The sequence below is a fragment of the Gadus morhua genome, chromosome 3 (assembly GCF_902167405.1).
Source record: "Gadus morhua chromosome 3, gadMor3.0, whole genome shotgun sequence".
Taxonomy (NCBI): Eukaryota; Metazoa; Chordata; class Actinopteri; order Gadiformes; family Gadidae; genus Gadus; species Gadus morhua.
In genome coordinates, this window is record NC_044050.1 from 25,202,675 (window position 1) to 25,224,145 (window position 21,471).

Below are 21,471 nucleotides of genomic sequence, written 5' to 3' on the forward strand. Positions count from 1 at the left end.
GTTTTTACTTTATATTGGTATTGTATTGAATTTAGCTAGTAAACCGAGTGTTTAAAGTGTATCATAGTCTAGCTAGCTTGTGTTAATACACTAGTTTACTAGCTAAATGCGATTAAACAATTAAATACAATACAAATATAAAGCTAGCAACGCTAATAAATTTCATTTGTAAAATAAGTGTTATATGTTCGATGTTTTTTCGTCGTGTGACGCTCAATGATGTTCATGAACATTCCTACATCATCGTTCAACGCGATCGTTTGTTGCCAGGCATCGTTCGACGCGATCGTCTGTTGCCAGGCAGGTTTGGAATTTTCGAACGCAGATTACCTAGGCAGTACAATTTTCGCCCCGGTACAATGGGCTGTATGCACTAAACTGTGTGACGTACTTCCTGCTTCAAATAATACAGCCCGGCCGGTTCCGGTCTGTGTGTTTATCGCGCTAGACAGCTGGTGTTGATACACTTTAGATGTGAATCAAGGCCGCAAACATTTAAAAACGGTTCCTTTTTATAGGCGGGAGAAACCTACGCCGAGCACTGCTGTGTCCCACACTGTACAGCATCAGCCAAATTCAAAGGGTTATTAAGTTTCCATGGCTTTCCGAGCCAAACTGACGTGAGGAGTCAATGGATTGTAAACATACGCCGGGATAAATATGTCATCACCACTCACTCTAAGGTCTGTAGCAGACACTTTTGTGTCTGACAAGATGATTGAGCCAACTACTCTTCAGGGTCGAAGGAGACTTACAAAAGGTGCCGTAGCGACCGTTTTTGAGTGGAACCAGTATACAGTCGAAACCCAAAGGCGCGGCGTGTGGGAGAGAGTGGATCGGTTCGTCGAAACTGCCCCTCCGGAAGATGAAGTTGACCTCCTTTTCTCTTTTCCCGGTTAGCTATGAACTAGGACAAAGAGAGGTTGATAAAACCAACATTGTTGTTTGCCGACATTGTTGCTATGTGATCAGGTATGTTTTTGGCAACACAACACGTTGACTCATTTGAAACGGCACCACACCCAGGTGCACATCGCTACAACCTTGAGAAAGACGAGCTTAGTGCAAACAAAGCTCCCCACCGCATTTAAGCCCCGATATCAATTACCTTCTCGCCCACATTTTAGCCAGAAAATCATACCGGCAGTGGCGAAACTACCGGGGTGGCAAGGGGTGGCAGCTGCCACCCCCCAAAAAATGTTTGCCACCCCACTTGCCACCCAGGTTGTTAGAAGTGTCTCCAATATACATTTATTGAATGGTATTATATTTTTTGCTACTGATGCTGTTGATCTCATTGGTAACTTGTTTAAGTTTAAGAACTAAAATCTTTATGTCCCCCCTCCCCTGTAAAATGGTTGAGTCCATGAATCCTATTTGCTCTCTTCTCACCGTGCGCATCTGCCGCTTAATTCAAATGAAAACAGAAACGGTTTGAAAGCCAAAGAACTGGAGACAAGCCAACTCTCACCATTGAAATTTGCTAATATTTGTCTAAATAATAGTCTGCTGACAGCGCCTCCTCCTATCGATGCCGTAAATATGTGACGAGATACACTCTCTGTGATCACAGCTCTCCGTGGCTACGGAGGATTGCATTTCTCCACAGCCGTCGAAGTCCTCATATGCGATATGAACGACATTTATCCAGAAAAAAAATGCCTGTGTGATCCTGTCTAGGGATCGACCGATACAGATTTTTTAGGGCCGATACGATACCGATATTTTTTCATCAGCCTTAGCCGATACTCCGATACCGATATTTAGAGCCGATATTTAGAGCCGATACTGCTTTTGCTCCCTCAATCATAAAAATTACACTGATAACAAATGTTACAAGTCTCAATTTAATAAAAGGAACATTTATTGAACTTCAATATAAAAAACAATATTTAACTAATAGTAAAAACAGGTGAGGTAAAACAAGTAAGAAAAATTAGATGAGCAATATTTAACAAATATTAAAAACAGGTGAGGTAGAACAAGTAAAAAAAATAATAAAATAAAAAAAAACGAAAAAATATCGGCGAAAATCAGCCGCGTATCGGCCGATACCGATACACGTAAAAAACGCGAATATCGGCCGATAATATCCCTAATCCTGTCTCTATTGTTTTGTGTGATTTGACTGGCAGTTTGTCTGCTTATAGGTCGGAATGAAGCGGCCACCGATTATTGACAGGATGGGTACTTTATTCTACCGGACTCGTTCGCTTCTCACTAGACACAGGCGCTACCGCTCGCTCTCCTCGCTCGTCCACTCACTCGCTGACGTCACTCGCATACGCACACTGCCATTCTCCCGCACACACATATGCTACTCGTAACACTATGCCTCGTTATTGCGACGTTCACGTTTTTCCTCATCTATTGAGAGTTAGGCTATTAAACATGTTGCATTCTATACGGCCTGATTATGTCATTATTTAAGCTACATAGCCTAATAAGAAGCGCTAATAAGGATATTTGAATAAACCAACCAAACAGTTAAAGGGGCCCTATTATGCCTACAAGCAAAAAGCATCCTCCAACTGCAATCTTTGGTTATTTCTTTAATAATTTAGCTATACTTTAATAGTATTCTTTCGGTTCAAATCTGTTCAGTGTTCCAAATTATTTGTTATTAAAGTTTACATTAAGATAATTGGTATTTAAGTGTTTAAATAAAATGCTTTTTAAATTTAAAAGAATCGTGGGATGTATCGAACCGTGGGTCAAAAATCGTGATACAAACCGAATCGTGAATTTGTGTATCGTTACAGCCCTACACTCAAAAAAACAACTCATTGGATGAACTCAATTAAATTGTGGGCAGGATTTCCATCCAATAAATATATGTTACCCCAACCTAAAACAAGTCCATCGATTCAATACAATGTATTTGAGTTCATCTACCAATTTTTTTTTAAGTTGGTCCAGCTGAAACTAAATTCATCTATCTAATGAAATTAGATTGAGTTACCACTGCATATGTGTAACAAAGAGAGGTAAACAAAAGTTATTATATTAAAGTAGTTAAAATAAATTGTGTTTGTTCAACCTAAAAATATATGGTTCATTGGAAATGAATTATTCAAAAATCCCCCCCTCCCATTCTACCCCCTACCCCAATATAACATACATGAGACATTAGCTGTTTGAGGTTATTTTATTACAGGGTTCCTACAGATTTGTTCAAGTCAAATTCAAGTCTTTTTAAGTCCCTTTTAAGACAACTTATATAAAAATTAATACCTATTTCACGGCCTATTTCACAGACCTACTGACAACGTTTGTTCAAAATTTGTTCATTTATTTCAACAAATGTGAAAATGTGGACTGTAAAGCATTATGGAATGATGGAATATTGCAGCATAGTGGTGAGTACTTACGCCAACAGCACAGACTCCTGAACAATAAACAATGAAAATCAACTCAACAATAAATAAAATTATGATCACACAGTCAACTCCTAAGTTCTGCACTCTTAGCAGCGATCTCTTTATCAAGGAGAGCCAGTTCTGCCAACTTCTCCTTATGGCCTCTCCGCAGGATGTTTGACCTGGTGATCAGGCAAGCCATCTTGCTCCCTGCCTTCGCTTCAGCCTCCTCAGCCATCTTGTCCGCATCCCTAGCCAGACCCTCAGATACCTCCTGTACACGTCTCCTCTTAACCTTCAGCTCCTCAAGACAGTCCTCTGCTTCCCTCCTCTTGAGAGCCTGGTCTTTTGCCTCCCTGTTCCTTCTTTTGGTCTCCAGATGGGTACGATACCTTGTCCTTGCCCTTGCTACACTTTCCAGTAGCGGTTTACTGAGTGGAACCTGGGTATCGGGTTGGGGAAAGAGAACCAGATTCAGTGACAAACTCAAGAGACCAACTATGTTGATTCTATCAACTTTTAACAGCATATTACTACTCCAGACAGGAGTCATCTTACCTTGGTAACACCTCCATGTTGTATGATGTAGTCACACACCAGTCTCCGTGTGACCACAGTATCCTCCGCCAAGTTATCAGACTCCACCTCTTTATTGATTGAGAATCCACGCTCAACTGTAGCTTGACCGTGGGAGAGGATGAGCAGCTTCTTGCAGAAGGCCCACAGCTCGGGATAAGGCTCCATGGCGCTGCTCAGGAAGATGTCCAGCCTCTTCTGCATGGGTTGAAAGGAGAGGAAGTCCTCACTCCGGCTCTCCAAGGACAGGAGACTGTCAAACTGCTGCAGTATGACATCCCCTACGACAAAACAAATGAGAAAATAGAGAAAAACATTGATAAATCTTTGGGCATTACCAGCTAATTAGATTGAGGATAAATTCATGTGTAGCCTATAATTTGCCTTATTCTTACCCGAAGAAGTATCAGTAAGCTGTTTGTCCTGGAGAAACCTTTGAACCAGCCCTTTCATGTGATTCCTGCCTCTTTCTGGTTCTCTATACATTACTGACGGATCCAGGCACACCATCTGCCTAACAGTCAGATACTTGAGGGGGCTCTTGTCCTGCACTTTCTTGATCATGTTACTCAGTCCCTGCATGCACTCTCTCTTGAACTCGAGCACCCTGAGCTCTGCACCTTTGATTCTCTAGAGAGAGAAATTAGCCATGAATATAGAACATGTCTTCAATGACACCTAGTTCACCCTAACCATTTGTAAAATTATCTTTTGAAAACATCACACTACCTAAAGGACTGACTCTGCACCTAGACCAATGCTGATGTCTTGTGGGCTGAGCCAGATGGTCTTGTCTGTGACATCCAGTTTGGTCAGCTGCAGGGCAGTGATATCGTGTAGTACTTTTATGAAGCGTCTGAGTAGACTCTGTCAACAGACAAACACAAAAATGTCTGGTGCGGCACATTAATCACCAACATCAAATTATCTTATGATGATGCACAATGTAGCCACTATTTTTTACACATCCTAACCACAAACCCCATTTTGTCATAATGGATCAATTGAGCCCAATCAGTGGTTATAACGTTAAGTAAATTGTTACCATCATCAACTCGGACAGGTCCTGGAGGGGAGGAATGGGAGCACAGGCTCATCCGTCTGATATTTTTTCAGGAAGGAATTGAAGGTCCTGGCAATTGCTGCGTAGAACTGCAATTTGGCCAAGACGAGTGGATCCTTTATGGCTGCTGCAACTGTGTCATATGATGCTGAGAAAAAGACATACAGACAGTCAGACATTTCAACTTAGCCATGTATTACAAAAACTATGACAAGGCCACAACACCACCAGGGTTAGGCCACAGTCCCAGACCTATTCATATCATTTAAGAAGGGCCTACCTGTTCCAGGGTTCGGGAGTCTCTTTGTTTTCACAGCTTCCATGTACAGGAGAAATGATGGCCAGACTGCCAGGGCTCTCTCCACAACCGGAAGGTTTTCTACCCAACGATGGGCACAGAAAGATAGAGGGAACACACTGGACTTGGTTACGGTGATGTAATCCTCTCTCTTGGCAGGCGTATTGTGAAACAATGTGTGCATTGCTCTCAGCAATTTGTCCAGCTGCCATACAGTGAACCCACACTTGAAGGAGTTGTGTAGCGTGTGTAGGCCACAGCTCCCCACACAAACGAGCTGAAGACCTAAAGGTTTCAATGCAAACTTGATATTAGAAACCAAATTAGAAATTTTAAATTGTTTATTCAATGTTAAGTGCACTACAAATAAAATACATTTTTATAATTACTAATGGATCAGAAACACACTCACCCACACACACAGTAATAGCATTATAAACTCCTCACCTCCGTACTGCTCAGCTTGATCTTTCTGGAAAAGGTCGAAGAGTTTCCAATTCACATTGGGCCCATCCATTGAAATAGACACCAAGTTCCTGAGGTTCAGTTTGTCCATACATTCCTGAAAAAAGGGCTGCATTTCATTACTCAAAATAAGAGGACTAGGTGAGCATCACATATTGTTAGACACACACACACACACACACACACACACACACACACACACACACACACACACACACACATTGTGTTGACTATTGGTCCTTTCTCGGGTATTGGCTAACACAATGGCTGGCTATGTGCATGCACAAACCTGTCCTTAAAAAAACGTTCGTTTTCAGAAATGTGCAACTCACCGAGTTGTTGTGTACGTTGATGTTCCAAATCAAGTATCGTAGCGAAATACAGTTTCTGTCATGTTTTATTGCACATGTATCGCATTTTATAAATCCCATTGATTCCGGTTGGAAGAATCATTGCCCGGTAGAAACTGTATTTCGCTACGATACTTGATTTGGAACAACGAACGAACACCACTAACCACTCGGTGAGTTGCACATTTCTGAAAACTTCGGTGTCAACTGAGACCAACCAGAAATGGGGCTCAATGTTCAAAATACCGGAATTGTAAAAAAATTGCTCTGCAGTGAAAAAACGAGCAGATTCTCACATAGCCTAACGGAAAGTAGACTATACCTTAAACCGTTATATTCCTGCAGAGGTAACTCGTTTTATTTTCCCTCTAAGCCATGTGCTGACTGACATTGAGCATGTCCGGCATGTCTGCGGACTCCGCAACGTTCGCGCCCATTATTCAGGATACATAAATTGGCCTTAAAGCTTTAAATCAATGAGAGCCCCTTGTAAAAAAGTAAATCTATCGCAAAAAAAAAAATCATCATTACAAGACAGCGTGCTTATGTCGGTTCCCGCGTGATTGAGCGCTTCTTTACTACTATATTAAGCTAGCTCAAAACTGAAATGAGGCCTCACACCGCCACTGCCTGCCAACTCAACCTTTAAAAAACCATGTGAAATTCTTCTGTTCTTTACATTATCACGGCAACTTTACAGATGCCAATTTATAGAACAGCATGCAATAGCTCCCACTTTGGGACTATTGAAAAGAATGCAAACTTACCGAGAGTAAGTTGAAGTCGCTCGCTGCAGGCAGAAGATGAACAAAATGGCGCGCTGCTTCAGGGCATGGAAAGAGGGGCGTGGTCACCTCACGTGCGCATACTTCCGTCATTGACCTCAATCTTTTTGGGTTGAACGGATAGGTCAGCAGCGTCAGCGGAGACGATGAATACATTTTAAGTTGTACGAGTTAAACTATTTTGGTTTTTATTTGAATTCATATATATTTCATTAGACCAATAGAATATTAATTTGTCACATCTAAGAAGTGCTTGAATCATTTTTATGAGTGTAGTAAATATGTTAACTGTTTTCATTAGCGATTGGTAAATAAATACATATAGACACCAGGCATGTGTGTTTCCAACAATAAAAAGACTTGACTTGACTTGACTTTGTGTGTGTGATTTGCCACCCTTGAATTTAACTTGCCACCCTTCTGCCACCCCATGTAAAATTTTCTAGAATCGCCACTGGTTTTACGGATTGAAATGTCATTCGAATATCGCAACGCCAAAAGGGTCGCGAAGCTTTTATGGTCGCGACCTAGTCGGTCAGCCTGCCGGAGCAGCAGCCAGCCGCAGCCAGCTGCAAGTGGCCAGTGGCCAGCCATGGCAGACAGCCAGGCGTCGCAGCACGTCATTACGTCGTATAATTATCATACCATCGTACTAAATCATACTAAAATGTTAAAAGGAAAGAGGACGATTGCGTGAGTAAGTTTGACTAAAAGAGCAAAAGTATGTCTGACCATGGAGAGAATCGAACCCCCGCCCTCTTGACTACGAACCTAACGTCAATACCGCTTGTAGGCCTACCACACTGTGGCATAGACTGTTAGCATTACAGTTACATTAAACTATATCACTCTATAACGAAGAGCTTTGTACATAATATACCTTATTAGGCTTAATGACATTTAACAAAACAAATAGGCTATATATAATATCGAAAATACATTATTTGAAAACGCCCCATTACAACTAATATATCACTATACAGTGAAGAACTTTGTACATAATATACCTTATTAGGCTTAATGACATTTAACAAAACAAATAGGCTATATATTATATAAAATACATTATTTGAAGACGCCCCAAATTACAACTAAGATATTTTATTGATACCGATAGAGCAACGATTTCATAATTTTAAACTAGGTCTACCTCAATAGAAAAGTATAAAAATGATATTAACAATAAAGAGTAGGTAGCTTTCGCCAGAGAGCCTGGCATTCTGGTACTTCAACTGTCGCAAAAAAAACGTTAATTACATGCCAATTAACTGATTAACGACCGCCCATAGACTTTGAGCGACCAAGCCAGCCAGCGACCACAGCGACTGAAAGCAGCCAGACGAGCGACCAACACAGCGACCAATGCGACCTACGTCGCGACGCAGGTCGTTGGCCACTCAGAGAGCTCGGCCCTACTGCTCCCTGATTGGGTCTGATTGCGAGCAGGTGCACGCAATCAGAACCAAGCCAACCAGCAGATCCGGTGTGCTCCCAACAGGCCCATACTCCCTCTGCAGGCCAGACGCCGCACGTCCCCCCACAATCCTTTAAAACCATCATTATTTTCTACCACAGGACTAGGGACTAGGAGGAGGAGGGACCATAGACGTCGGAACTAGGGGTGCGGGGGGTGCGGCCGCACCCCCTCCCATCCGCCCCCCCCCATCAGCCTTCCTACCCACAGCATTATGCATAAAAAATAAAAATAAAGAATCTGAATTTAAACTGAATTTGTCTGACTTACTACATTTATCTCATAATGCACAGATCATGTGGCATGCAACCAGGCTGCGCTGACAGCTCAGTGTGACGTAGGCTAAAATAAACAAAGTATTTTGTTTCGCGGGCATTGTTGTTTTGATATGATCGCGCGCATTGTTGTTAGCTTACAAGACATGTTCAATGAATCAGCAATGTCTCAGAAAAGAATTTCAGATTTTTTTTTAAAACCGGCGCCGCCTGACCCAGCTAAACGTCCGAGACAGACACCTGAATCCTGTGTGCCAGCAACCGGACAGCAGCAGGCAGCCGAAAGACCCGCCGGTCCTCATCCTCCCTCCCCAGTGCTACCCGGTGCTAGCCAAGAGGCAATATATCATTCAAACCACCACAGGATTACAATTTTCCTGCCAGGAAGTTCAGCGGTGAGAACTTCAGTCGTTCCTGCAAGGCCGCCTGGTTCAGAGAGTGGCAGTGGCTGGAGTACATTGCGGTCAGTGATGGCATTGTGTGTGGTGTGTGCAGGTCAGCTGTCAAAAGCAAGTTGGTCGGGTCAGACACCGACAGTCTGTTTTTGAAAGTATCTGTCGCGGCATCCGAGCGCTCTTTCTCTGCCTTGCGCAGATTGAAAACATGGCTGCGCAATACCATGAAGCAGGAAAGACTCACGCATTTGGCCATTATGAATGCGCATAGTGACCTCATTGATGAATGCGATGTTTCGGCCCTGCTTGGAGAATTCATCAGCAGGTCAACTGAGAGAAGGTCCACTTTTGGAAAAGTGTGAAAGCCCTTTGGAGCGCAAACTGTTCTTTTTCTGAATGCTGTTTTTATAGCCTAGTGTTATGTGTTTTAATAAAGGCTTGAGTTATTCATTCATTTATTTTGTTCATTTGCATTATAGTTCGTTAATCATTGATACTGTAAGTGTGCGTCTCTCCCCGACCCTCCCAAAAAAAAATCCCGCCCCCCCTCTCAGAAAATAGTTTCGACTTGCCTGGGAGGGACTCGGAGCAGCAGGTGATGGAGTAGGAGGAGGAGAAGGAGGTCCAGAAGGAATTCAAATCGAGATGGGAGTGTCTGGATGAGGGCACTGCAGGCAAACAACAAGATGTGGAAGTGATAACCTGGGTAAAGGGGGAAGTGTTCTGCGTTGGTTGAACAATGTTGGAACTTGTAAGCTTGGTAGCCTATTTACATGTAAGCTTTGCATAAGGGTGGCGATATGTCTGGTTTAACCTTCGCTGTTACAACAATTTATTTTCACCTTGGGCATTCTAGCTGCTATTTGATGTCATCTTTAAATATTCAGACTTGGAAAGAGTTTTATCCATTTCTTCACAATTATCAGGTAAAAGGAATATACTTATTTGATCTTGTTATCATTGTTAATATTGTGTTTTTTATGGTTATCATTCAAATAACCATGATGATTATAATAATCAGCGTCATTAGTAGTCTTATTATTATACATTTCACGTGAAAAGCAACATCGCTGACTAGGCTCGATCAGTAGAAAAAAGAGAACAATATAAATCGCGTTTCTATAGTTTTTTTTCTTTAAGCAGAATTATTTTGTGTAGCAGTAGCTCTACACTATTTGCTTTAGTGTGGATTTGAATTGATCACCAGCCAAAACTGTGTTGCTATTATTTTGTTCGTATAACAGTTCGTCTTTGTAAGATGTGAACGAGACAGACTAATTCTGCTCCGAGGCTAATGACTACGAGCAGTGTTGTATAGTAGCGAAGTAGAAATACTTCGTTACTGTACTTAAGTAGTTTTTTTGGATATTTGTACTTTACTTTACTTCTTATATTTCTCTGTACTTTTACTTTTACTTCGCTACATTTTGCGAAGAAAACGGATACTTTTACTCCGCTACATTTCGCTTGAAACCTTCGTTACTCGTTACAAAATCAACTCATCTTTTAAAAAAAAAAAGAATCATGAGAGATATGAGAATAACGTCGGGGACTGTGGTAGAACACAGACTGCGAGCCTGTTTGGCGAATCAGCTGTCCCAGCGCACGTTCGCAAAGCCCCTTTGCTTAGTTACTGTTGCTACGTCAATCAAAACTCCTACGACTGTCAACACACAAATGCATGGCTAGGACGAGGGCAAGGGCTATCAAAATTCTACTATTTGTATCAGGCTGGTTTGTACACGCAGTATTACAACACTATCTTATACACTTCACACTCTACTTGCTGCTGACTGAGCACAGTAGATCAATACGCCGCTTGTATCGTTTTCTATCACATACATTTCAAACATGAGGTCCGTTGTAAAAATGAACCAAGGAGTGCATGTTTGATCGATCGTCATTAAAGCTGACTTGATACGAATGTAACAACGTTGTTAAACTAGTGAGATCAGATCCAGCCTTGTGTGGTTGCTATAGAAACGCGTTACCTACAGTTGAGCTAACGTTATTCACCGTAGTTCTAAAGGGAACTACTTTTCGAGGGAGATGAACTTAAACAGAGCATACATTTAATAAGCATGCAATACGAATAAGAAAAAGGCTAATTATTAAAGTATTTGAATTGTTTTATTATGTTGGCCGGCGCGAAGTAGAATAAACGGAATAATCACCTCAAGGCAGGGCAATAAACAGTTTGATATGCCCGGCTCGCGGAAGGTTACCGCCCTCGACTTAGTCTCGGGCGGTAAGCCGTCCACGAGCCGGGCATATCAAACTGTTTATTGCCCGGCCTCTCGGTGATTATTCCTTACTTATTCTCAAAATTCTGACCCTTTGCTTTTTTATTAACAGCAGTTACTTGTACTTTTACTTTCAGTACTTAAGTACATTTAATATCAGAAAAGTACTTTTGATACTTAAGTACAGTAAAGATCAGATACTTTAATACTTTTACTTAAGTACTATTCTAAAAGGTGACTTTTACTTTTACTTAAGTAATATTCCAGTAAGGTATCTGTACTTTTACTTAAGTATGGCTTTTGAGTACTTTATACACCACTGACTACGAGACATAGTATAATCAATCAATAGGCCTACTCGATTTTTCATTGATAATATATTTGCGTTGAGCATCCTTTTTCAGTCAGATTGGGATATTTTGTCTAGCTAGCTGAATTCCCAATTTGTGAAATAAATGAATCACCCACCTTCCGGAGATCATTTTATTTATGTCTAGGTTGTATTATACAAAACAACGGCTAAGCAATTAATAAACGTTACAATATTTTACACTGCAGTTGCCTGGATTTAGGCTTGCAGACAGAAAGGCTTCATGAAGATGAAGCCTACTAAAGAAGGGATTACATAAAAATAAATAAATGAAAAACACTTTAAGAGTATTTATTGAAATCTATTCATTTATATGTCCACCTTTCACAGATTAGATCATCACATCCTCAATATGGCAAGCCGCACACGAAGATACACTATCCTATTCATGTCGGGAATAATGTGCATCCTTGTGCTGTATCAAACTGATACAATGGACAAACGGTTGTGGACTTCCTTCACTGAGAGTTCTTCTCAGTTGTGGTACTCGCTCCGGCTTGAGGGCTTGCGTCCGTGCACGTGCAATAGATGTGCAATGCATGATGACGATCCATGGTTTACGAAACGCTTCAAAGCATCTCTCAATCCCTTTTTGACGCAGGACAACGCTCTCTCAGAGCATGATTACAGATGGTGGAAGGTGAATATAAAAATTTTTAGATAGTAACGATAACAAGAAATCAGGATTCAAAACGTTCACAAAATCCACATAAAATATATCAATAGGCTACTCAATTGCAAACTTCTCCTGCAACCGATAATTAATTATCCTCTTCTCTTCACATCAGACCTTGCCATTTGGCAATAAGCCCTTTCTCAGCTACAGAGTGGCCGAGCTGAAGGTGTTTGAGATTTTCCCAGAACAGGAGAGCTTCATGGACTCCAGCCCTGATCGCTGCAGGACCTGTGCTGTGGTTGGGAATTCAGTTAATTTGCTGGGGTCTCACTATGGACCCCTCATTGACTTTCATGATGTCATCATGAGGTAAATAATGCCATTGTACCCTTCCTGCCCCCTGTGGATGCTGTTGTAGGGTAGTGTTATGCAAGCGGACAGATCCCTCTAGTGGGCTCGGGTGTGTGCACTCGGGTAGCCAACACGCGTCAGTAATGTTATGTGCCAGCTCGTTAATACATGTTACTAAGAGACTCCGGGTATTATTCTATTCTCCTGGACTTGCAACAGATGCTGGACTAGATTCCCTGCTTGTCTCTCATTAAAGATTAAGTCCATCAGACCAGTGCCGTGTTCCAATACCCGTACTTCCATGAGTATACTTAAAGGAAGTATACTATCCATACTATCTACTCATTTTTCAGATGTGAGTGCTGTTCCAAATCGAGTACTCCGTGGTGCACTAACCGGAAATTACGATCTCGACAGCCGCCGTGGCTCCTCCCCCGCAATAAACATCCCGCTTTGAACTGTGAACTCTTTACGCCTAGCAGCTATAAAAGCTATAACAACTATAACAACTACAAAATTACTCTAAATGCAGGCTATGTGGAAAATGCAACGACTTTGGCTCAGCCTGGCTCCGCCTCTTCCGCTACGTAGCTAAGATGGCTGCCGTTGAGTACGGAAAGTGTCCTTCGATCCACACTTCACGATTAGCCCGTTTTGAGTACGACATCCGGGTCCTTGAAGTATACTTCTTTTCGCCAGATCTGAATTGGCTAGTAAGTACGGACAGTACGGGTATTGGAACACGGTCAGCCGCCATTGATGAGCTAAATAACTGTTTGTAGCTTTATAACTACTGTTACGTATTTTAAGAATCTAAGCTTCCCACACATAGACCCAATGAAGCAGGGCCAAACATATACGCCGTAAATACCATACATAGCCACAAGGGGAGCAAGACCTTACTGAAGGCTGTAATACATACTTTAGCCACAGAAGGCAGCACCACAGACCAGGCGAGAAAGCCGAGGGTTATCTCACATCGGCTCCCCCCACTACTTCCGGACCGCGCTGGCGCATTTCCACTGCAGGGTGCGGAACGGATCGGATCGCAAAGGTGCGGGTCGGATCGCGTTTCCACCGCCAAAAGTGGGCGTGACCCGGACTTTGCCGTACCCGTTCTGACCCCATTTTAGGGACTCCTCCGTTGCGGTACCCAAAACGAGACCAGACGCCTGAAAGGGTACCCTGGAATTCTAGCTACACCCCCCCTCCGTTGATTGGTCGACAGAATCGTCACTTCCGGGTGACGCGGGGATAAAAACAAACAAACAGTAGCCTCGAGGTATTATTCTTTACAATTAACATGTCGCGTAAAAAGCTTGCTTGGGCGAACAAGGAGGTGGAGACGTTCGTCTGCATTCTTGCGGAGGAAGACGTTGTTAACGATGTTTACGTAGCTGCCGCGGCGATCGACATCCGGCCTACCACAAAGGGTACTGTCGGCGGTGGAAACGCGACCTCGGAACTGAGCTGGGCTATACCGCCCCCTCCCTACCGCCCCTTTGCGATCCGATCCGTTCCGCACCCTGCAGTGGAAACGCGGCAACAGCCTACAGATCCACATTGTCTTCAGAACTCTCCCGGCAGCGACTAGACATACGTGGGTTTATGACTTTGATCAGCTAGGAGAATACTCTCGCACGTGCTTAGAACACATCTTCAATCTCTCTTTACTTCAGAGCATCAGTTTACCATACCGAAAATACTTTATACAAATAAAGTCTCTTTAAAGCTATTCCTTTGGATTCGAATACTTTCCCTGAAGACTACATAAAGTCCCTCCCATATAAATTATACCGATGTAATTTTCCTTGATTGTACAATCTAGGTTCAACACAGCTCGTATTGTGGGCTACGAAGGGGACGTCGGGAACAAAACGACTCTCCACATCATGTACCCAGAGAGCTCTGTGGATTTGGATGACCAAACACATCTCATGCTATTTCCCTTCAAAATAAGGGACCTTGAGTGGCTGGTCAGCGCTTTCACCACAAAATCTGTGAAAAGGTACGGTCAGTCAACAGAATATACAAAATAACAACAACAACATATGTTTAAATGATTTAAGAAGTGCTAGCTAGGTAATGTCTAAATTTCGAAAAAGGGATCGCTTCAAGTTGCACCGACTTTACAAGTCTTTGATTATGCACCGTCCCATTCAAGACCACATTTATCCCTTTTCTATTAACAGAAAAAAAAATGTTATCTGTGATGGCGCGGTGAAATTGGTTTCATATATTTTATATATATATATGTAAACATTGTGTATAGTTAGGCTAATTCATATTCAAGGGCTTTTATTTTGTAATAGCTCACTTGTTTTTATAGATATCAACACCAAACCACTTCTGATGTGTTCATTAACTCATTGGGGAGTTCCCACAACCCTTTGTTTTAAAGAAAAAACTTTTAATTTAACCAAAAGGCATACGTAAACATTGTGTATTGTTAGGCTAATTCATATTCAAGGCTTTTATTTTGTAATAGCTCACTTGTTTTTATAGACATCAACACCAAACCACTTCTGATGTGTTCATTAACTCATTGGGGAGTTCCCACAACCCTTTGTTTTAAAGAAAATACTTTTAATAGAAAAGAAAGGCAAAAGTAGTCAGTGCATATATCATATTTAAGGCTTTTATTTTGTACTAGCTCACTTGTTTTTATAGATGTCAACACCAAACCACCTCTGATGTGCTCATTAACTCATTGGGGAGTTCCCACAACCCTTTGTTTTAAAGAAAATACTTTTAATAGAAAAGAAAGGCAAAAGTAGTCAGTGCATATATCATATTTAAGGCTTTTATTTTGTACTAGCTCACTTGTTTTTATAGATATCAACAGCAAACCACGTCTGATGCGTTTATGAACTCATTGTGAACTCACTAAGACTGACATTTCACAAGCCTGTGAAATGTCAGTCTTAGTTTTCTGTACAAAATAATACCATCCTGAAGGATATAGGTGTGGTTTTCGTGACGCTATTACAGATAGGCCTACATCCCCGGAAAATAGACGAATGTCGAATATAAAACCTATCTGGGCGGTGAAACACACAAATTCAATTGTGTCTGGAAATTATGTTAGCTTCATTAGTATCTCCAAACAGTTTTCTTACAATGAACATCTTCAGAACTCCATGCAACGTAAATTATCCTCATGGAAATATCCCAAATGTGTTTGTTTTTGTGAAGATAAAAAAAAGATTCACTTTCTAAACGTGTTTTTGATCAACTGAAGGCTGAGCCCCACAGATATAATTAGTGGTTGTGATCATTTTGCAGGAATCTAGTTTTAAGTATGTTCGACAAAATAATTTATCCTGTACCAACTCCAATGTAATTGTTTTATGTTTGTTTTATCACAGCACATACAAACAGGTGAAATCAACAGTCAAAGCGAATCAGGGTTTGGTGGGTATTAAGTGATTTTGCAACATGCCACATAGTGGTGACCTTTTCTAGTTGTTTTCTAGTTGTGAAAGGTATGTCTATGTAATGCCATTTGCAGAGGCTGAATCTGAGCTCCTTATGCACCCAGGTAAAGGTTCTCCATCCTGGATTTATCCAATATGTCCATGAAAACTGGCTGGAAAAAAAAGGAAAGTATCCATCCACTGGCTTCATGGGTGTGGTGCTTGCAATGCACATTTGTGATGAGGTAGGTAAAATGGAAACATAAGCATATATTAATTAGTGTTGTTGCAATGCAAGCAACAATACTGTTATCAAGTGTATGTAATTATTATAATCATTAGTATTGTACCTTCCTTTTTACGTTATTATATCCTCCGAATTTATTTTTGGATGTGCACCAAACCCCTACCAAAAAGTCGGGCACATACCATTACCAACCCATGCACATTTTCTTTTCAATGAATATTAATATTTAATATAAAAAAATTAAATTCGGCAAAAGCACTAAAATCAACCACTCCAAACCTGAACATCTGAGAGTTGTCAAATTAAATTAGCATATGTGGACAGGATATATTGACGTCTATTGACCTACTATAATCACTTGGGGCGATAAAGTGGTCAAACTTAAACAGCTGTGAGCCATTCCCTTATTATAAAAAACTTGGTATCTGGGCCTTATTTGACGGGCTGAATCTTTTTGCAATTGGGGACCCATAATGTCAGTTTTGGAAAAAAAATCTAAAGTCGTGAAACCGACCCTCAAGCCCAAATGAACCACAATTGGTCAAAGTACTCATTAGTAATGCCCAACCTTATGGTAATATATGCTTGCTCATTAGCCATGACCAGTTGGTGCAAAAGACATGCGGCGACATGCCTAGTTCACTATTATATTCTCTATGATAGTGAACGGCTTCGTGTCTGATTTTTCCAGGTCAATGTATTTGGATTTGGAGCAGACAAGGATGGAAACTGGAACCACTACTGGGAGTCGTTTGGAAGCCATTTTGGAACTGGACAGCATGGTGGAGGGCAAGAGTACAAACTTATTCTGCAACTTGCTGAAAGGCAAAAACTGAACTTCTATAAAGGGTTTTGAATGTTTTCTGTCCCTCTTACAAAATGGTCATGGTAGTAGTGGACCCTGACCTTAAACATTTACTGCCAACCTCACATCTTTCTTTCTTTTTTTTAGACTCCACTAGTAAGGGGTGTGATGATTTGAGATCAAACATTGACACAGCTCTGTGGTAAAGCTTTGTTATCACTTGTTAAGCAGTTTTCCCAAACTGTGGAGTGAGCTTGAGACCTGGGGTCTCTTATGGCCCTGACACACCATTCCGACTGCCGATCGCCGATTCAACATGTGCAATCGGCTGAAAACAACCCAGACGGGCTGGAAAAGATCACCGACGGCTTTGACGACAGCCGATAGCACAGCACACACCAAACAGACTCAGGTAACCGAGCTCGCCTTACTGGCCGGCGACGACCGATAATCTGGTTGGTGTGTCAGGGCCTTTATTTAAAAGAGGGCCTCAAGGACAATTTCATGGCTTCAGATCTACAAGAAGTCATGCAAAAGACGTTGAGAGGATAGTGTAAACTACACTGTTTACTAGGGTTAGGGGGGCCTGGTGGATCTCTTCTCTCTGGAGTCTCTCTTTCTTGGGCGCTGTCTTTCCCTCCTCTAGCTGACAAATAAGACTCTCTAGGAGAGCTCTACTTTATATTTTTTAAAACAGGTTTTGAAGTATTGAATGATACCAAGCCTGTTAATGCTGCCGTCTTGCTGTCAAACAAACAAAAGCTGAGCTGGTCCGCAGATCATTTGTTATACTCTCCAAGCCAGGCTTGTTAACCAGGAATGCCCATGTATGGCATCAGCAGACGATGACTTAATAATTTATTGCCGTTCTTTTCATGGTCATCAACAACTTGTTCTTCCACATACTTGTGGCAAACTGGCAAACATTTCACCCAGTTTTCCCATTCCTTTAACCTCCCCTCCCTCATCCATCAGTGAACAACCAGTTTACCCAATCCCTCTAACCTTGACTAAGTTACCCCTGCCCCTTGGTAGATACCCTTTCCATTCCTTTCACAACATCTTCTAACCATTAGGCGGTCTCGACCTCATCAGCTTAATTATATTGTACGAGGAATATCAGTCCATACTGGTGGCACAGAACATCGGATGATCTTTTTACGAAGGAGACTCTCCAAAGACATGTTTTTTCCAATGCTTCTCTCACTCATATATGCATAGATACATACATATACATATATATATATACAAACATATACACATAGATATGAAAATAGACACATGAATACATAATATATGTTTATGTATATGTGTATATATATACATATAATATATGTATATGTTTATGTATATGTATATATGTATATGTTTGGCAAGATGATTATAATCCTTATATAAGTACAATTCTCCCACATGTGCACATGCCTTGTATGATAAAAATTCTCCCGATTGTGCAGCCTAATCTGTTGTTATCATTCATCAAGGTGTTATTCTCAGTAGCAGATGTTGTTATCGCAACCTGTCACCCTCTATCCCCCTTTGTGTTAAAGGAATGACATTCTCTGTGTGGGAGTGTGTGTGGGTTGGTTGGTTTCAGCAGCCTCACCTGGTACAGTATGCATACTTACGCCAAGCTGAAGAGGTTGGAACAAAGTGCAGAAGGCATCTGATCCGATTATTCATAATCTGATTGGCGCTGGTGTGGAACACACACGCTGCTGTCCACAAGTTGGCCCTACAGTTCTTCCATTCTGCCTGGTGATACCTGGTGGCCAAGGGCTTGTACGTCTGTCATCCAGGGCAGTCTCAAAGACCCCATTAGTCGACCTCTGAACGGCTGTTGTCTTGCTGAACGCTAGCGTACGTGCAAAGCATTTATATGCAGAGTATGTATTTGCAAATATTTATTCGATAGAAAGCAAATGCAGATATTTATTTGTGTACAGAAATTAGTGTAATGTGCTATGCTCAAGTAAATCTACGTGGACTTGGTTGAGTGCCCTTTCATTTGGTCCCCATTTTGTCCTGTTTTTGCCTAGCTTGGAAGCTAGACTTACCCCTCTTTTTTTTAAACATAATTTTTTTGTTTCATTAATTGCATGACGATGTTTCTAAGTGTGAAGCACTTTGAGTCTACCTCGAGAATGAAAATAATATATAAATAAAGTTGCCCTGCCTTCACTTGCGAAATCCCGTGTCTGTACTGCTTTAGTTGGCTTTATGTTCCCTTTTTTTTTTTTGATCTTTTTATGATCTTTTTACGAAGGAGACTCTCCGAAGACATCTTCTTTCCAATGCTTATCTCATTCATATATGCATAGATACATACATATAAATATATATATAAATATATATATATATATATATATATATATATATATATATATATATATATATATATATATACATATATATATATATATATATATATATATATATATATATATATATATATATATATATATATATACAAACACATACACATACATATAAACATATATATATATAATATAAACATTACTGCTCCCTCCCCTAATGTGTCTCAGCTGTTCCTCGTTGCGTGTCTTGTGTTTGTTACTTAAGCCCTTGTCTTTCCTTTGTTCCTCGTGCGTCATTGTGGTTTGTTGGTCCTGCGTGTTCTCGGTAGTTACCTTTGTTCCCTTGCTCCTTGCTTCTTGCCTTAGCCTTTTGGCAGAAATAAAGTGCCGTCTTTCCCTACCCGTCTGCATCTAGGTCCTACCTGCCTGACTGCACCCACAACCGTAACAATAGACATGTGCATACATAATATATGCTTATATATATGTATATATATATACACTTATATACTTTCTCAAACTCAACTCCAACAAATCCGAAATCCTCATCATTGGTCCTGACACCCTCACTCACTCCACTCAGAACTTCACCCTTAACATTGACGGCTCCACCATCACCCCCTCCACATAAATTCCGTAACCTTGGAGTTATCCTGGACCCCACTCTCTCCTTCCTCCCCCATGTTAACCATATTACCAAAACTGCCTTTTTCCACCTCCGAAACATCGCCCGCCTCCGCCCCAACCTGTCGACTACCGCTGCTGCTGCGACACTCATCCACGCTTTCATTTCATCCAGGCTTGACTACTGCAATGGTCTTTTGGTCTCTAAAAAAATGGTCTCTACGGCACCACCAACAAAGTCCTCAAAAAACGTCAATATGTCCAGAACTCAGCTGCACGCCTCCTCACTGGTACCCGCTCCAGAGAACACATCACACCTGTCCTCCGTGAACTCCATTGGCTTCCAATTAAACACTGAATCAACTTCAAAATCTTACTCATCACCTACAGGGCCCTCAACAGCCTAGCCCCCCGCTACCTTGCCGACCTCCTCCATCACCACACCCCCTCCCGATTCCTCAGGTCCACCTCTGCCAACCTGCTACAAGTTCCACGGACTGAGCGACGGACTTGGGGTGATCGGGCCTTCTCAGTTGCTGCCCCCACCCTTTGGAATTCACTCCCCTCCCACATCAAAGTCTCTCCAACCCTCTCTTCTTTTAAATCTGCCCTCAAAACATACCTTTTCACACTAGCCTTCCCCACCTAACTCCCACCTTATTCTTCATGTTTAACCTCTGTTTTTCTTTTATTCCTAGTCTGTCTTACATAGTTTTGTTAGGGCAATATGTAAAGAGTCTTAGAGTACTATATTAAGCACTATATAAATTTCATTTATTATTGTTATTATTATATATATACTAGAGCTGTCAAGCGATTAAAATGTTTAATCGTGATTAATCGCATTAATGTCATAGTTAACTCACGATTAATCGCATTTAATCGCAAATTATTTTTCTAAGCTAAATATCCCTTGATTTTTTTGTCCCATAATTCTTCTCATTTTAATTATCTTATCAACATGGTGAAGTGCATCGGCTTGCCTTGTGCAAATGATTTTTTATTGATAACAACATTGGAATATACTGATCAAAACAGGACGATACCAAAAAAGAGCCTATAGTGCAATTAAACGACTGCTTTGAACAAATGTCATTTGAACATAGCAGTCAGGCTACTGCTTCTATGTTTTGAGCCAAAGAAAAAAAAAAAATTTTTTTTTTTTTTTTTAAATAAAACAATGGCGTTAATCGCGCGATAATATTAAAATTGGTTTGCGTTAACGCCGTTAATAACGCGTTTAACTGACAGCTCTAATATATACAGATATAATATATGTATATGTATATATATGTTTGGCAAGATGATGATTAGAATCCTTATATAAGTAAAATTCTCCCACACGTGCACATGCCTTATATAAGTAAAATTCTCCAGAGTGTGCAGCCTAAGCTGTAATCACTTCATCTGCAATGCTTCATCAAGCTGTGATTCTCAGTAG

General features: G+C 41.1%; 2 protein-coding genes across 2 annotated transcripts; one reads left to right on the plus strand and one right to left on the minus strand.

The window, feature by feature from the left end:
- Positions 1-3,270: 3,270 nt before the first annotated feature.
- On the minus strand, positions 3,271-6,998 carry LOC115540158 (uncharacterized). The gene is made up of 8 exons (XM_030351222.1): positions 6,879-6,998; positions 5,744-5,858; positions 5,279-5,581; positions 4,981-5,146; positions 4,665-4,802; positions 4,331-4,565; positions 3,918-4,216; positions 3,271-3,801 (listed from the first exon to the last, which is right to left on the minus strand). The coding sequence occupies exons 6-8, from the start codon at positions 4,515-4,517 to the stop codon at positions 3,445-3,447; spliced, it is 843 nt and encodes a 280-aa protein (XP_030207082.1). The 5' UTR covers positions 4,518-4,565; positions 4,665-4,802; positions 4,981-5,146; positions 5,279-5,581; positions 5,744-5,858; positions 6,879-6,998; the 3' UTR covers positions 3,271-3,444.
- Positions 6,999-9,600: 2,602 nt separating this feature from the next.
- LOC115540157 (CMP-N-acetylneuraminate-beta-galactosamide-alpha-2,3-sialyltransferase 1) lies at positions 9,601-17,793 on the plus strand. Its single transcript, XM_030351221.1, has 7 exons — positions 9,601-9,966; positions 11,984-12,293; positions 12,442-12,638; positions 14,449-14,628; positions 15,989-16,034; positions 16,162-16,281; positions 16,975-17,793. The coding sequence occupies exons 2-7, from the start codon at positions 12,006-12,008 to the stop codon at positions 17,137-17,139; spliced, it is 996 nt and encodes a 331-aa protein (XP_030207081.1). The 5' UTR covers positions 9,601-9,966; positions 11,984-12,005; the 3' UTR covers positions 17,140-17,793.
- The last annotated feature ends 3,678 nt before the right edge of the window (positions 17,794-21,471 follow it).

Coding starts and splice junctions, on each gene's coding strand:
- LOC115540158 (XM_030351222.1), bottom strand. CDS start 4,517: ATGCAGGGACTGAGTAACATGATCAAGAAAGTGCAGGACAAGAGCCCC. Junction 4,217..4,330: donor GCTTACTGATACTTCTTCGG/GTAAGAATAAGG, acceptor GTTTTGTCGTAG/GGGATGTCATACTGCAGCAG. Junction 3,802..3,917: donor AACATGGAGGTGTTACCAAG/GTAAGATGACTC, acceptor CCCGATACCCAG/GTTCCACTCAGTAAACCGCT.
- LOC115540157 (XM_030351221.1), top strand. CDS start 12,006: ATGGCAAGCCGCACACGAAGATACACTATCCTATTCATGTCGGGAATA. Junction 14,629..15,988: donor ACCACAAAATCTGTGAAAAG/GTACGGTCAGTC, acceptor GTTTTATCACAG/CACATACAAACAGGTGAAAT. Junction 16,035..16,161: donor TCAAAGCGAATCAGGGTTTG/GTGGGTATTAAG, acceptor TTATGCACCCAG/GTAAAGGTTCTCCATCCTGG.